General features: G+C 28.9%; 1 protein-coding gene across 1 annotated transcript in view; it reads right to left on the bottom strand.

Moving 5' to 3' along the window:
• LOC100202247 (transducin beta-like protein 2) overlaps positions 1–14,964 on the bottom strand; it is a 109,653-nt gene extending 94,689 nt beyond the window's left edge. Inside the window, exons 1-2 of the mRNA XM_065807545.1 lie at positions 14,483–14,964; positions 1,368–1,419 (exon numbers count right to left, since the gene is read on the bottom strand). Coding sequence (XP_065663617.1) covers positions 1,368–1,419; positions 14,483–14,849 — 419 coding nt within the window. The 5' untranslated portion in view covers positions 14,850–14,964. The remainder of the gene's footprint in view (positions 1–1,367; positions 1,420–14,482) is intronic.
• Positions 14,965–17,207: the final 2,243 nt, after the last annotated feature.

The following is a 17,207-nucleotide window of genomic DNA, read 5'->3' as shown; positions in this document are numbered from 1 at the left end:
TCCATTGTTGGTCCCAATCAAGATTCTCATTGAGCAGGATTCCAAGGTACTTATAGCTGTATACAATTTCAAGTACAGTTTTATAGAGTATGGGAGATGGTAGAGCATGAGTGTTGCAGCAATGGGCATTAATTCTAATGACTTTACATTTTGAGCTGTTGAGTTTCATTCCATTGGCCTCAGACCAATGTGCAACGCCATAAATTTAACAAAAAAGCAATAAATTTAGGTAAATTGGCAGGAACTTTATCATAGATAATATAGGTCAGGATATATATTTTATTAATATTAATTAAGATATTAATATATATATTGGAGTGGTTCAAAAAACAATGTTTTTAAAAAATATCTGCAGCCCTCTTCTTAATGCGTTCTATATGATAAAATAACACTGGATTTTAAAGTTTTTTGAATAAGAAATATTTTTAGTGGTTCCTCAAGACCCTTGAACATTTAATTAGTCCCTAATAATGATAAAAAAAAATTTTTTAGAAGTATATCTTGTTGGATCTCAAAAGAAAAGAAATTATATAAAAACTTCAAAAATAATTATTTTAGAAAAAACATTGATGAAAATAAAAAAATATCTAAAAAACTTTGTAAAAACGCATAATTTTTATTTTTAGTAAAAATGTCATTTTCTATACAGTAAGATCCAAAATAAACTTTTTTTTTATAAAATAATGTTTTTATTTATTTAAAAGAATGTTTTTATTTATATTTATATTTATTATTATTTTTATTTTTAATAAAAATATTCTGAATGTTTTTATTTCTATTTTTTTACTGTTTACATTAACTGACAAATAGGTAGAACATGTGAGGAGTGTTGCTATGTTTTCTGACAAATACGTAAAACTTATGGGAGTGCTGCTAAATCAACTGACAAATAGGTATAGATGCAAGGAGTGCTGCTACAACAACTGAGAATTCCGTTTGGGTAGGCAGTCTATCAAATAAAATTTGAAAAAAAAATTTAATCAAACCTCAACAAGGGTTTAACTAAGTGGTTGGTTCTATTTAATCAGGAATATAACAGCAATAGCAAATATGTATTTTGCCTTGACTAAACTAAACAAACTTTTTTTTTTTTGTTATTCACCTCCTTAAGGCCGAGGAGGCTACTTAATAGTGATTATAACCCTCTCTCAACTCTATAACTCCGAAAAACGAACCTTGACAAACAAGGCCGCAGCGCGGAGAAACAAGTTGAGCGCAGTACTACCAGGGACGTGGTGGGGATCAAACTCGGAACCTCGGAACTACTATATTGAAATAAAAAAATGAATTTATATTATTTAAAAATAAACTATTTATTACCTTTTATAATTTTTATTAACATAAATAAATTTAAAAAAAAAACTAACTTGTGATCTTTTGAAAAAAAATCTTTAACAGTCCACAATCTTACTGTCCTATCTAAATGTAGTAAAAAAAATTAAATTTTTAATAACTATGTGACTACTTCTCACACTTTTTCTTTAAAATTGTTTAATAAAGAAACAAAAGTATTTTTTTGAAATCCTTTATATAAATCATTTATATATAAAATGATATATAAATATTATATATAATTTTATATATAAATGTTAATATATTTTAATGCAAAAAAATTGTATAAAAATTATTATTTTTAATCATTTTAAAATTTTATATATTTTTTTCCAATACAAATATTATTATTATTTTAAATATTAGGGTATTCTTTTAGACTCATAATATTTTAGTCAAAATTTGTGATAGGGAATATGAAAATATATATCTTTATTTATTGAAAACAAATGAATGATGTGAATAAAGAGTGAAAAAACTTTTCAAAAAGATAACAAAATGACAAGTTTTAATTGCACAAGGTAGATTATTATAGTGTGTTAATCAGTTTTTATGTTTAACAATGATGTTAATCCATGATGTATTTTTTGAAATATGTCATATATTATTCAATCCATGATGGACTCTTTTGAAATATGCATATTGCCATAGAGAATCTGTCTTTACACTTGACTAACTGACTGATAACTTTTTTTTTTAACATCTTCACTTCCAACAAGGCTCCAAGCAACCATTATTAGAATTGGAAGTTACTGGAGAAAGAGAAAAGATGAAGTTTATAAAGCAAGATAACAATTGACAGATGACTTAAAAAATTATATGAAGCAGGAAAACATGATAAAGGGAGCCAATTCCAAGTAACTGATGTTCCAAGAAAAAAACTAGATGAATAAGAATTTTTGGAGCACTTAGGAACAGTCACAGTAAAAGGATGAGACTTAATTAAATTCCATTCAAAATATATCGTGCATAAAAAAATTCTTTGAATCGCAACAATATTGTTGTAATTCAGAAAATTTACTGAGATATGTAGCTATATGAAAATTTACTGAGATATGTAGCTATATGAAAATTTACTGAGATATGTAGCTATATGAAAATTTACTGAGACATGTAGCTATATGAAAATTTACTGAGATATGTAGCCAAAGATATATCAATTACTGTTGTTGTCCAATGATCTGTGTTGGCAGAGTATAATGATAAAATTTATTTTCATAATTTTAGATTCAAATAATGATAAATAATGATAAAATGAAAATCACATTTTATGAGTAAATTTAACTTTTTTAATATACTTTTATGATGTAATGTAAAACGTTGATTTTTTCAAAACTTATTGTAATTACTCTGATCAAAAGTTGCAAAAACAAACATTCTTTACAAGTTTGAGCAATATTAATATGTATATATATACATATTACATATGTATAAAATATTGTTCACAAAACAATATCATATACATATATGTATATATAAAACATATATATATATATATATATATATATATATATATATATATATATATATATATATATATATATATATATATATATATATATATATACATATACCAAGCTGTTATAGGAAGCATCGGAGCATTCTATCGGGTGGATTGTTTGTCCATGCTTTATTTAAATTTTTTAGACAACTTGACCACAGCTGTTTGCATGTTTTGACAGTTTAATTTTTTAAAAAAAAGAAATCTAAAAAAAATGGTACTAAAAAGTTTAAAAGAAATTTTATCAAAAGAGAAAATTAAAAAAAATAAACTTAAAAAACTAAACAAATAAAGTCATTTAAAAGCTTTAAAAAATTTTTTTTTAAAAAAAACTGTATTCTAAACATAACTATAAGCGTTTAATTATTTTTTATCTTTTGTTTACTACAAAATATTCTTGGTTTAGTAAAGTAAGATCTTGATGAACTAAACAAAGAACAAAATAATTTTAAAAAAAGAATTGACAAAGCTATTTATTTAATAAATAAATTATTTTGTTGGAAAAAATACATATTTATTTCACACGCTTTCTGTAACAGCCTAATAAATGTATATACGTTATATATAGCACCTATAGCGAGCTATAGCCCATTTAAAATACTAGTAAAGTAAAGCCTGCATAAAATATAAACTTTTTGGTGAAGAAAATTAAATATTTTGATGTTTTTTATCAAGTTATTCTTTATAAACTTGTCACATGATGTAATTTAAACATGGATGGCAAACTTAATGTTTAAAAGCGTTTTTTTTTTAAATAAAAAAATAAAAAAATTAAACTTAGCATATGCTTGATTATTAAGTAAAAGTCGTTCCACCCATTTAGATGTTAGTTTTTGCACTAAGCTTTAAAGACACCAAATGTTCAAATTAATATCAATTATAAATTATCAATTCACTAACTTTGTTATTTATTTTTTATTGAATTCGCAATTTAACTTACCAATTTAATAAAAGTAATTTAATGCCAATAAGTTGCCTTTTAAGAAAATTTGAAAAAAAGCTTTCTTTAAAAAAAACTTGTTATTATAGTGCTCGTCAAAATTTTCATATTTAGTAACATTTTATTCACAAAGAAGAAGAGAAATGTAATATATATAGATATAGATATTTGTTGGGCAGAATTTGTTTGACAATTTTAAATTATTAAGTTTATTATATATATATATATATATATATATATATATATATATATATATATATATATATATATATATATATTTTGGGCTTGCTTTTTTGGGCTCGCCTACATGGACGCAAATATTTTCGCAAGAGATAAAAAAAATGCTTTCCAAAAAAAAAATTTTGTTTCTTTCTCTTTTTTTTCTTCTTTTTTCTGTAATTATTTTATGTTAACTTTAAATTAATTTATCAGATTTTTATTTTATGACATTTACTTTAAAGATCAAAATTATATACTTTTTAATTTTATATATTCTTTAACTTGACCTTTATTGGCATTATTACAATTAAAACATTCTACTGTTTTTCAATCAAAGAAAATAACTTTGAATCTGCATTATTCTGTAACTATTCATGTGCTTTAGTTAATAAACGCATACTTGAAATATTAATCAAGCATGCATATAAATCAAGCATGCATGTTGTTTAATTAATCTTTATCTGTAGATTTTAACCTTATTGACAAAGTGGTCACTTAAAATGACTTGTCTTAAATAACAGAACTTATGAAGTCCTAAAAAACTTTATAAAGAATTGTGCCGATATGCCAAGATGCAATAATAACACTACTATTCCATCTTGTCATATTTTCAAGATGCAATAATAACACTATATATTCCATCTTGTCATATCACTCAATTTTTTTCAGCCAATCGTTATCGCAATAATTTAGATCTTCCTATATTTATGAACGGTGATGTACTCGATGAGTCATCTACTCTTCATCTACTAGGATTAACTCTTACTTCCAATCTTTCTTGGAAACCATATATCAAATAAGTTGCAAAATTAGCATCTGCTAAGGTTGCATCTCTTTATCGAGCTCGTCACTTTCTTACTTTGGATTCTATTCTCTATCTCTATAAATCTCAAATCCGGTCTTGTATGGAATACTGTTGCCATATCTGGGGCGGATCTTCTAATGATGCCCTTTCTCTTTTAGACAAGGTGCAAAAACGCATTGTAAACATAGTTGGACCTGCTCTTGCAGCCAATCTCCAACCATTATCACATTGTCGTAATGTTGCTTCTCTTTCTCTTTACTACAAATACTATAATGGGCACTGCTCTAAAGAGCTAGTGTCTCTTGTGCCATCTACTAAAATTCATTCTCGTGTTACTCGTCATTCAATTAAGTGTCATTCTTTTTCTGTGACTGTTCCTAAGTGCTCCAAAAATGCTTATTTGTCTAGTTTTTTTCCTCGAACATCAGTTCTTTGGGATTCGCTCCCTTCATCTTGCTTTCCTGATTCATATAATTTGCAATCTTTTAAGTTGTCCGTCAATCGTTATCTTGCTCTACAATCTTCATCTTTTCTCTTTCAGTAACTTCCAACTTTAATTAGTGGCTGCTTGCAGCCTTGTTGGAAGCGAAGATGTTTAAAAAAGTATCAAACATTTTTTGAAAACAATTAGATATATAAAAATCATAAATATTATATAAATTTAATGAAAAGCAAATACTTAGTCAATTTTAAATTTCATTTTCTTTGCTTAAGCAAAACTAAACCAAACTATTTTTAAACTAGATAACCTTTAATAAGAAGTAAATTGTATAAAATAATCACCAGCAAACATGCCAATGATTGGACTTGAATTTATGGTCACAATTTAGTGACCATAAATTCCAATTTAGTGACCAATATAACTGATTCACTTTGACCACCTAACTGTTTTTTTCACCTAACACTTTCACTTTGACCAGTGTTTCAAAATCTTTCGCAAATATTCCTGGTATTCAAAGTAATTTTTCATCAATTGAATCTTACCTCTTTCAAAATTAACCAGACTTGCTCTTTGTGAGACTAATGTAAATTCGGCTGTTCCTTTTTCAGATCTCAGTATTATGGGTACTATCCTTTGATTTGTAAAGACTCCAATAAGTGACAATGCTTGGCTTAGAAACATACTTATGCATCAATTCACCAAGATATCAAAAAATCAGGTTTGAATCCTCTTACCATTCTATTACGAGCTTTCACTTCGCACATCTTCACTCTATCACCTGTCTGTTTGTACATTATAGTTCTTCTTCTCAAGACTGCAACCTTTTAGAGGTAATTTCTGATCAAATTGTCCTTTCTCTTTACCCCTCAGCAAATATTGTTGTTACCTTAAATCTGACTGGGATTCTTTTTGTGAATTTCTTTGTGACAGTCCTTGGGCTGTCTTTTCTTTTTCCACTGATAAATGTGCCTCCTACAAAACCTCCTGGATCAAGGTAGGTATGGAAGCATTATTTCCTTCCTGTTGATTCCAAGTCAAGCCTTATTCTACAGGTCTTTTTCAAAAGAACAACTCTCTTGAGAACAAACTCCTATTTACTATTGCAAGAAATCAATGTAAAAAAGTGCTATCTGATGCTAAGCTTCATTATTCCCAGTTTTCTATACCTTGTACCAACACAAAGAAGTTAGGCTCTAGAGACTTTTGGAAAATCTTCAACAGCATCATTAACAAAGGTAAGTCTAACAATTTACCTCTAATCCATGGGACTAATCTTATTAACTCTCCCAAGAATAAGGCAGAACTATTTGCAAAAAACTTTTCTTCTAATTTGACTCTTGAATCTTACGGCCATACTCTTCCTGCAATTCCAGTTAAACAGGTGAACCTGTTGTTAGACATTCAAATAAATCTAGCTTCTGTTGTAAAAGTCATATCTCAATTAAACTCTTCAACAGCTTGTGGTCCAGACAACATTCCTGTCATTGTTTAACAAAAGTGTTCTCCAGAACACTATTTAACTCTCTCCAAACTATTTAATAAATGCTTGATTTAATCTTGTTTTCCTACCTGCTGGAAAATTCAAAACTCTGGAACAATAGTTGGATCATTCCTCTTTCTATTATTAGCAAAGTCTTTGAGTTTTTCACGAACAAGTTTTTAACACATTTAGTCAAATAACTTACTGTGAGACAGTCAATAAAGTTTTTGTTCTTCTTGTTCTATGGCTGACTCTAGCTAACTGCTGTGACTGTAAGACTCTATCATGCATCAGATGGAGGTGATGAGACAAGGGCTATTGCTCTTGACATATCTAAAACTTTCCATAAAGTTTGGCATGCTGGTCTTTTCCATAAGCTTGTTTCATAAAGTTTATCTGATTTTGAGATCATCAAATCATTTCTTTCTAACTGCTTTATTAATATCTTCTTTGAAGAGCAAAACTCTCCTTCACTTCCAGTAACTTCTGGGGTACCTCAAGGCTCTATCCTTGGTCCTGTATTATTTCTTATCTACATTAATGATCTTCCTTACAACCTTAAGTGGCTCTAGTTGTTGATGAGTCAACTTTATACATTTGTCTTGACAAAAAGTTTCTTTTTGATTGCTTAGAACAGGCAACTGATCTTGAATCAGGTCTCATTTCTGTAACAAAACTAATCTATTTACTGCAAACAACTATCACAATACTGTTGACATCCCTATAACAATAAATGGTAACCTTCTCAAGAGATCAATAGTGAACAATATTATTACAATAAAACAGCTATTAACTTTGCAAATAATTGTATATATGGAAGCCATAGATACAATCAATTGTAAGGTTAACATCAGCTAAGATTGCTTCTCTTTATCTTGCTCACCATCAACTTACTTCTAATTCCATTCTCTACCTCTACAAATTTCTCATCTGCTCCTGTATAGAATACTTTTATCATTAAATCACTTGTACAGAACACTGTTATTATATTTGCCTTGTTTTTGTATCGATGCTTTTTCCTTTCTAGACTAAAAAAAAACGCATTGTAAACCTGCTATATCTAAAAAGCTTGTGCATCTCTCCCAATATTGTAAAGTTGCATTCTCTCTTCTATAAATAATATCATAGCTGCTCAAAGGTTATTCAGCAAAGTCACATCCTTTCACTGTACCTGTCCCCTGCATGCTCTAAAAACTTAATTTGTCTAGTTTTAGTAAAAAACTTAAGTACACTTGATAATGTTTTATAATCTGCTTTAGGAAGACCACAATATGATTCTTTGTTATAACTCTTACTAAATTATTCAAAAGAAATTCTGAAGAAAAAAATTGAGTTATACATCTGCATTTTTATAATTCAACTTGTCCTGGGTAAAATTTTATTAAGCTTTTGAAATTTAAGATCAGATTTTATAAAACTAACAAGTTAACAGAAAAAGTCAACAATAACTAAAGAAACAATTTGATATGGCCAAAACTTTTTCAGCTATATTACTTTCAAATTACTCTCAGGTGCTTAATACATGGTGGGGGGGGGGGGGGGGAAAAAAAAAGATGGGTGACAATTTTTGTCCAGATCAAATAAATTGAGGGAGGAAAGGGGCTTAATAAACAAGTGCGTAGAAGCTTTTATTTTTATTTTATGAATGCTTTTTTAAAAATTATTAGAAAATAATAACTAAAAATTTTTAAGTTTAGGATTAAGTTTCTTTGATCATTAAAAAAAAAAAATTTAATTTTAAAAAATTATCCAAAAAATAATTAATGCCCCCTTAAATATATCAAGTATGTAAAAGTACCACAGTTTTTTTCTTTAGATTTTTCATAATTCCTGTTTTATAAGTAAGAAGTTTAAGTATTTGACCATGCTTTTTTTTCTGTTTAAAAAAAGACTAATATCCAATTTTTTGTAATAACTCCAACTAAAATATTCAAGACAATATCTGAAAAAAAAACTCGAACTATGTTGGTATTTTTTAAATTAAACTTGCCCAAGTAAAATTGTTCAAACTTCAGGTGTTCATTTTAAAATACTTTAACTTGTTTTATTGGATTCCGCCTCTCAGAAAAAAAAACTTTTTTTAACATCTTCGCTTTCAACAAGGCTCCAAGCAACCATTATTAGAGTTGGAAGTTACTGGAAGAGGAAAGATAAAGTTTATAGTGCAACATAACGATTAACAGATGACATAAAAATGTGCAAATTATATGAATCAGGAAAACAAGATAAAGAAAGCGAATTCCAAAGAACTGATGTTCTAGGAAAAAAACTAGACGAATAAGAACTTTTGGAGCACTTAGGAACAGTAACAGTAAAAGGATGAGACTTAACTAAATGACAAGTAAAATGAATATTAGTAGATGGCAAAAGAGATGCTCACTCTTTAGAGCAGTGCCCATTATAGTATTTGTAGAAAAGAGAAAGAGAAGTAACATTACAACGAGATAATGGTTGGAAGTTGGCTGCAAGAGCAGATCCAACAATGTTTACAATGTGTTTTTACACATTGTTTAAAAGTGAAAGGGTATCATTTAAAGATCCGCTCCAGATATGACAACAGTATTCCATAAAGGACCGATTTGAAACTTATAGAGATAAAGAACAGAATCCAGAGTTAGGTGAGCAGGATAATTTATTCATGTACATTAACATTTATAAATATGAGAAGATCTAGATTGTTATAACAATGATTTGCTGAAAAAAAATTGAGTTTTATCTGAGTTAAAGATAACCAGCCACTAAGAGCCCCATACTGTAGTAGAAGTGAAATCCTTTTCAAATTCAAATGACTTCTCCAAGCAATCAGTGAATGTTGGCTTCTTATAAAGACAAGAATAAATGTGAGTATCATCAGCAAACAATGCCGCCTTAGATGTGAGAATCTCTGGAAGACCGTTAATATAAATTGAAAAAAGTATAAGATCAAGAATAAAACCTTAAGGAACCCCTGAAGTTACAGGATATAAAGAAGAGTGTTGTTCATAGAGGACAACTTTAATACTACGTTTGGTAAAAAAAGGATTCAATAATCTTAAAGATGTTACCTGATACATCATAAGAGAGCTTATGGAGGAAACCATCATGTCAAACTTTATCAAATGTTTTAGAAATGTCAAGAGCGAAAGCCTTAACCTTATCATACCAATCTAATGCACAATAAAACCTATCAGTTATTATCGTTTACAAGTCAGCAGTAAAATGAGAAAACCAAAATAATATATATTATAGGAGAGTTATTAGAATCAAGATGAGAGATTAAGTGTTAGCTAATTAAAGACTCAAAAACCTTGCTTATGATAGAAGGGTCACTTGTTAAATAGTTTTGAAAGTATAGATGACAGATGTGGAGAACACTTCTGCAAGACAATAAAAGGCATGTTGTCCGGACCACAAGCTGTAGAAGAGTCTAAGCAGAAAACCACTTAGGTAAGGTGACAAAATATGAACCATGCAAGAGAAATGGAAAAACAGATTTTTCTTTATTATGGACACTGTTTTAACAGTGTCTATAATAAAGGCAGAAGCAAAATTTAGGCTTTAGAGACTTCTTGAGAATCTTTAAAAAGACACTCCAGAAGTCTCTGAAGCCTAAGACCAGCATGCCAAACTTTATCAAAAGCTTTAGAAATGTCAAGAGTGATAGTTTTAACCTCTCCACCTCTATCTAATGCACAATAAAACCTATCGGCTATTACTGTTAGCAAATCAGCTGTAGAATAAGAAGATCAAAATCCATATTGATGATCAGAAAGTAAGTTATTAGATTCAAGATCAGAGATTAATTGTTTGTTAATTAAAGATTCAAAAACCTTGCTTATGATAGGAAGAAGACTAATGGGACGGTAGTTAGACAAGTCAGATTGCTCTCCAGAATTTTTGAAAATAGGGATAACAGACGCCGCTTTCCAGCAGGCTGGAAAATAAGATTTTGTTAGGTACTTGTTAAATAGTTTTGAAAGTATAGACAACAGCTCCAAAGAATACAACAGCTCTAAAGAATACTTTTACAGCTTGTCGTCCAGGCAACAGGTATGTTGTCTGGATGACAAGCTGTAGAAGAGTCTAAGCAGGAAATCACTTTAAATAGAGAAGCTGGAGTGATACGAATGTCAAGCAATGGAGCAACCTGTTTGTTGGCTAAATCAGGTAGAACACAACTAGTGGAATCAAGAAATGATATTGATGAAAAGTTCTTAGCAAACAACTCAGCTTCGTGTTTAGGTGAGGCGAAAAAATCTGAATTGTACAAGAGAGGTGAAATAACAGATTTGCCCTTATTATTGATACTGTTAAAGATTCTCCAGGAGTCACAAGATTTTTTAGATAAATACAAGATTTCATGACCTAAGAATTTGTCTGATGCCAAAGCTGGCTTTGGCATCAGAAATACCATGGAGAAGAGTGAGGCTTGACTTGGAATTGTTGAAAAAGAATAAAAGATACCATGCCAGCCTGAATCTAGGAAGTTATGTAAATAGCATATTTGTCAGCAGGACATGACAAAAGATTTCTGCCCAAGGGTCATCACTAAGAAAATAAAGGAAAGAATCCCAATCAGCTTTAAGGTAGTTGTAATAGGTAAGTCAAGTAGAGAAGGTAAATGATTCGGATTGTCTAGAAATCGAGTTGGAAAATTGACTATTTGTGTTAAAGATTGAGAAAGACAAAAGTTGTGAGCCTTAACACCTGCAGAGTCACTGACACTAGAGCCAAGCCATTCAGTGTGATGAGCATTAAAGTCACCAACAACAACAATATTGGCTGATGGATAAAGGAGAGAGATATTGGTTAATTTGATCAGAAATTACATTGAAAAGAGTGCAGTCTTAAGATGAAGGAGAGCGATATGTAACAAAGAGAAAGACGATAGAGTGAAAAAGTGAGTGAATTAGTGCTAAAGGAAAGCACATAAAAGAATAATCGGTGTATTCCTAGTTTCTTGACAAATAGGTGAATACTTACAAATAAAAAAGCCCAGGCCAAGCATGTGACTATTCAAGTCTTTACGAATTAAAGGAAGATAACCATCAACACTATGATCAGAAGATGAGACTACTCAAATTGGTCTCACAAGGTGCAGGTAGGTCTGGTGAACTTTGCAAGAGATAAGACTCAACAAAGAAAAGTAACTTTGAAGACCACAAATATTAGTGAATGATAGGTTTAGAGAACTTGGTGATGATGATGGCTTTTTGAGTTTATAGTTTTTTTGTACTTCATCTTTAAATTTGTTAAAGAACTTAACTCAAACCATAGATAGTACTCAGTACACTATTTAATAGTCCAAGCAGTAGCCTTATTACTATTAATAAACCCTAAGGTGTAACAAAGGGTTTCAAATATAGCCTCGACAATGCACACCAAGAGTATGAACAGGGACACCATCTATGAACAACATGGCACTGTAAGTACTCTGATATTTAACAGCTGCTGATGGAATCAACCTCTCTGAGAGCTACCACAGAGTTCAGAAAACCTGACTACCAGCCAGCCTCAGAACCATAAAACTGAGTTCTAGATCTGTACCCTCATTAGGAGATAATAATGAGTTGCCTAGTCATAAAAACAGAGACACAAGCAAAAGCCATGCAATGAGTCAAGAAGATCCAGCATTCAAATCCTCAACTGGAAACAATGTAACATTATTATATCTATGCCAGCCTAATAGTTGAAGAAGGGGTGCGAGGCTGGTCAGCAGATAGAATTTGTTTACCCCAAGTTTTTGCCTAGGAGGCCTTCTACTAGGCAGTAGCCAGATGCATTTAAAATCTGTCCAAGATGATCTCTACCCTTTACTCAACCAAGAGCCCTAAGGCAGGGGGTGTTTTAAGTTGGAGTTGGCTTTTCTTAGCCTTTGCCTACAAAAGTGTATTTGTAAAAGGCAGCAGGACATGAAGCAGGTTGTGACTTGTAAAAAGGTATTGCAAGTGATGAAACTTGTTATAGGTTCATTATTGGAATTTTTATTTTTAATCAATTACTAAAACCCAAGACAAAACTAAGTAACTAAATGCATCCTCTGTGTAATTAAAAATTATTTCTTGTTAAGGAGATTTGTATTACTTCTCTATTTTAAAACAGTGATAGTATTCCATTAATAGCAGTTGTATAATATTAATTTATAAAGTTATATTGTATTATTTTATTATGTTGTTATGTATAATATTTTTTTGGTAACGCAAATTTATTACAATTTTGTTTTCAAAAAAAAATTTCTAATTTGGTTGTGAGGGGGCAAATGCCCATTCCAAAAGGAAACAAACACAACACAGATAAATAGGTTATTTTTAGCATGTTTTTAATAATAATTTTTACACATTTCATAACAATACAAATAATTATAAAATTACAATATTCTTTGATTTTAGTTTAAAGAAATATGTATTTTTGGATAGTTAAGATGGAGCAGCTCCCACTAGGTTATACCAAGTGACATGAGGTATCATAATTGCATTTAAGTTTTATTTTGGTAACTTTGGCGCACAGTAAAAGCAATTGGATAAAAAAATTTTGGTTTAGGTCAAAGGCGGATGAGCGATGACCATACGCCCCTCCCCAATAGTCAAACTACCAGTTGACATATAGTTAACCTATGCATTACTGATGGACGTTGTAATCAAGTAAAACATAAATTTAATTTGTTATAATTGTTTTAACAGTTTTGATAAAAAAATGAATATAAAGACAAAAATATGAATATGAAAACAAAATTTTAGTTTTAGTTTAAAGAAATTCGTATTTTTGGATAGTTAAGATGGTAGAGCAGCAACCACTTTGTTTATACCAAGCAACATGAGATATCATATTTGCATTTAAATTTTGTTTTAATTACTTTAGCGCTCAGTGAAAGAAATTAAAAAAATCTTTTTTCAGGGTTTAGGTCGCAGGCAGGGAGGGGGTGAGAGACAAAGGGCCATATGCCCCTTCTCCCTATATATCAACCTATGTAGTAAATATATACAATATATACTGGTTTATATCGTAATCAAGTAGAATATAAAATTGATTTGTTATAATTGTTATAGTAGTTTTGATAAAAAAATATTTATACAAATAATTTTTTTATACTTGGGTGTATTAAACCATCACCCCCTAACTATAAGATACACTTCTAATGTTTTCTTGTGAAATAAATACAACTATTTATATAAAAACCTACTAACTTCATTTAATTACACACTTTTATTTATGTAATTTACATTTTTTGGATGGTAAATGCGGTGGTTTAGTGCCCCCTTTAACTTTCTTGAAGCACCTGTTAACTAGTGACCAACATAAACACATAATCCTTTCATACACCTATCTTTTGATATAGTTTTTTAAATAAGTTTTGACAAAGTTATAACAATCGCAAACAAGTTTGCTGATTTTAAGCTGGCCTTGTTTGTCAATATATAGAATTAAATCTAAAAATAATTTCTATAAAATATATGATAGATATCAAATATATATAAGCACATATAGACTCACATCTAAAAATCCAGGTTAAACTATGATCTAAACATCAATGATGATGTTATAGTGAAACAGCTACTTACAGTAGCGTCGGTATATATTTTTAAAGGATATATCATATTTGTTATTTTAGATTATTAAAAAAAACACTATCAGTAAAAATTATTTTTTTTAATTTTTTATCATTAAACTATTTATACCTGTTAAGATATATATACTGGTTTATATCGTGGTTGTTAAACTGGTTTTACATGTTTGATGTAATATATTACATCAAACATGTGAAACTAAAAAAGATAGAAATGTACCTTCAGAACAAGACAAAAGATATTTTCCATTGCTGCTAAAATCTAAGCCTAACACTGACGAAGTATGACCTTTTAAAGATGTAATTAAATAAGGATGTAAATGGTTTATTTCTTTTCCACTTGAATTAGCACTATTTTTTTTAGAGGGTTCTTTTGAGACTTTTTTTTTTTCCAGTTGAACATTGCTTTTCGACATATTTTCCCCATTTTCTGAGTGGTTATTCACTTTTTTATTAACATCAATTTTTTTTAAATGACTTTCATCGGGCTTTTTAAAGAATACGACATACGATACAACGCCGATCGCAAGAAAAACAATTGAAATAAGAATATTTGGAAGCAAAGCAGCTCCAACTTCTATGTCCATTGTTTATAGTGTCGTAGTAAATGTGAATATAATACAGAACCTCTTCATTTTACACGAATAAAAATTAGGTACATTGGAGCGGCGTTTCTAAGCGTTTCGAAAACCGACCTGTGCACAGTGAGACAAAACCGTGCCGAAAATTTTTTTTTTTTTTTTTTATTAGAACTGTTGTAAATTAACTATACAAATCAAATAAATATCAAGCTCATATTTGATACTAAAAACTTTAAAACCTATAGAAAAAGTTTTTTTTTTTAAATAACAATTAAAAATTAGATTTGTCTTTATTCTAGAACGTAGAGTTCTCGGAAATAAAAGTTCAACAACACGCGCAAGAAATTTTTTTTACTGATGAAACAGTTTTTCTATAAGATGAAATAACTGGATCAGATATGCATAAAATTCTTTCTATTACATCTTCATTTGCCTTTATTCATGAATTTTTACAGGAATGGTGTTCCTTTTTTTTCTAAATTCTTTATTTCTAGCTTATTTAGCTTCTTCACTAAATAGACCTTTTAAAAATAATAGACTTTCTATTATTTCTGCTCCATAAATTAAGATCTTGTGAAGACTCTGAGACATGTAATGGTAGAAGAATGAATAGAGCTTTGCAGTCTCTAGACAAAATAGGCGAAACTTACAAGTATCTATTCGAAATCCACTTGATATACAAATTAAGATTATGTGCATCTTTACAATTAGCTCTGTGTTTATTCTCATAACTTAAGCAAAACAATCTTAATTTAAAACATCTTTTCAAGCAGTATAGCCGTTTTTTGAATTTCCAGATCCTCCAAGTTTTAGAAAGTCAACAATAAGTCCCATTTTTTGTTGGAATCCTTTTTGTTTATTCATTTTTTGTTCTTTAACAAGAGCTATCTCTGCGTCGCCTAATGTTTTTCATTTTTTGATAGGAATTTTATATGAAAGATAAATGAGACACACAAAAAGTCTCATCTATGAATGAAGTTTCTACAAGATTAAAGATCTCATTTTTGAAAGTAGTTTCTTCAACGATTAATAAATTAGTTGTTTCTTTTTCAAATATAAATCTTAAAGGTCGGCAATAGAAAGTATAAGAAGGTTTTGGATTTTGTAATCTGAGTTGGAACAATGAAAATTAAAAACAATGATTCTTCCTGTTTGAAGTTGTGAAGACTTTTAACAGACATTTTTTGTTTATATATGCTTTAGCCTATAAAACCATCAAAACCTGCTTTAAAATAAAGAGATACCAGGCCACGCTTTCCTATCATACATAAAACATCATTTCTGTTTTTATTTATTTAATAAAACTTTTGAAACTAATATTAAATTATTTGACTAGTGACATTTTTGAAGCTTATCTCCATCTTCTGGTAGTCGACCAGAAGATGGAGATTTTGCATTTTATTAAAACCATTTGTAAATAAAAAATTGTTTTATATTGGAATTTACACACTTTGCGTAATTGATTTGTAGTTAAAAAGTTATAACATAATATTAGAGTTATAAGAGCTTATTAAAAACGTGTTTTTGCAATAAATACTATTTATTGCAAAAACACGTTTTTAATAACGTGTTTAACACGTTTTAATAACGTTTTAATAACGTGTTAACACGTTTTAAAAACGTGTTTTTGCAATAAATACTATTTATTGCAAAAACACGTTTTTAATAAGCTTTTAAAGCTCTAACATTAGTAAAAATTGTAACCAATAAATATGATTTATTGGTAACAACTTTATTTATTGCAAAAATTTGCAAAATATTTATGATGCCAGGCTATTAACATACATTGAACATTAGATTTACATAATCAAATGTTTGAAGGATATTGGAGGATGTTTATTATAAAACCTAATTGTAATGGTTAGTAGCAAAAATAAATTGAAAACTGTCTGCTACTGATGGATAAAAACAATGGATTACACTAACGTTAAATTGTTTACACTTACGTTAAAAAAAAATATTAATTCAAATAATACATTATAAAATGATGCTCAATTATATTCGTTTAAAACAAGAGAAGGGTAAGGAAGTTGATAATTAAAAAATGCAAAATAGCGTTTTGAAACACATGTAAAAATTATGTCAAAATAACCGCATAAAAAAGGTTTCTAATAATATTTAATGTTTTTTTTTTTAACTATATATTTCCACAAATGATCATGTTTTCATCACTATGACAAAATTTCAGCATGCAAGGCTGACAATGAACTTTTGTTACTTTGGCAAATTTATATAAATATATATTATACTATATATAAATTTATATTATATTATATATAAATATAATATAATATAAATATTTAAATAAATTATATATAAATATATATTATATTATATATAAATTTATATCATATTATATATAAG

Source organism: Hydra vulgaris, chromosome 10 (assembly GCF_038396675.1).
Source record: "Hydra vulgaris chromosome 10, alternate assembly HydraT2T_AEP".
Classification (NCBI taxonomy): Eukaryota; Metazoa; Cnidaria; class Hydrozoa; order Anthoathecata; family Hydridae; genus Hydra; species Hydra vulgaris.
This window is presented reverse-complemented; position numbering and strand designations above follow the sequence as displayed.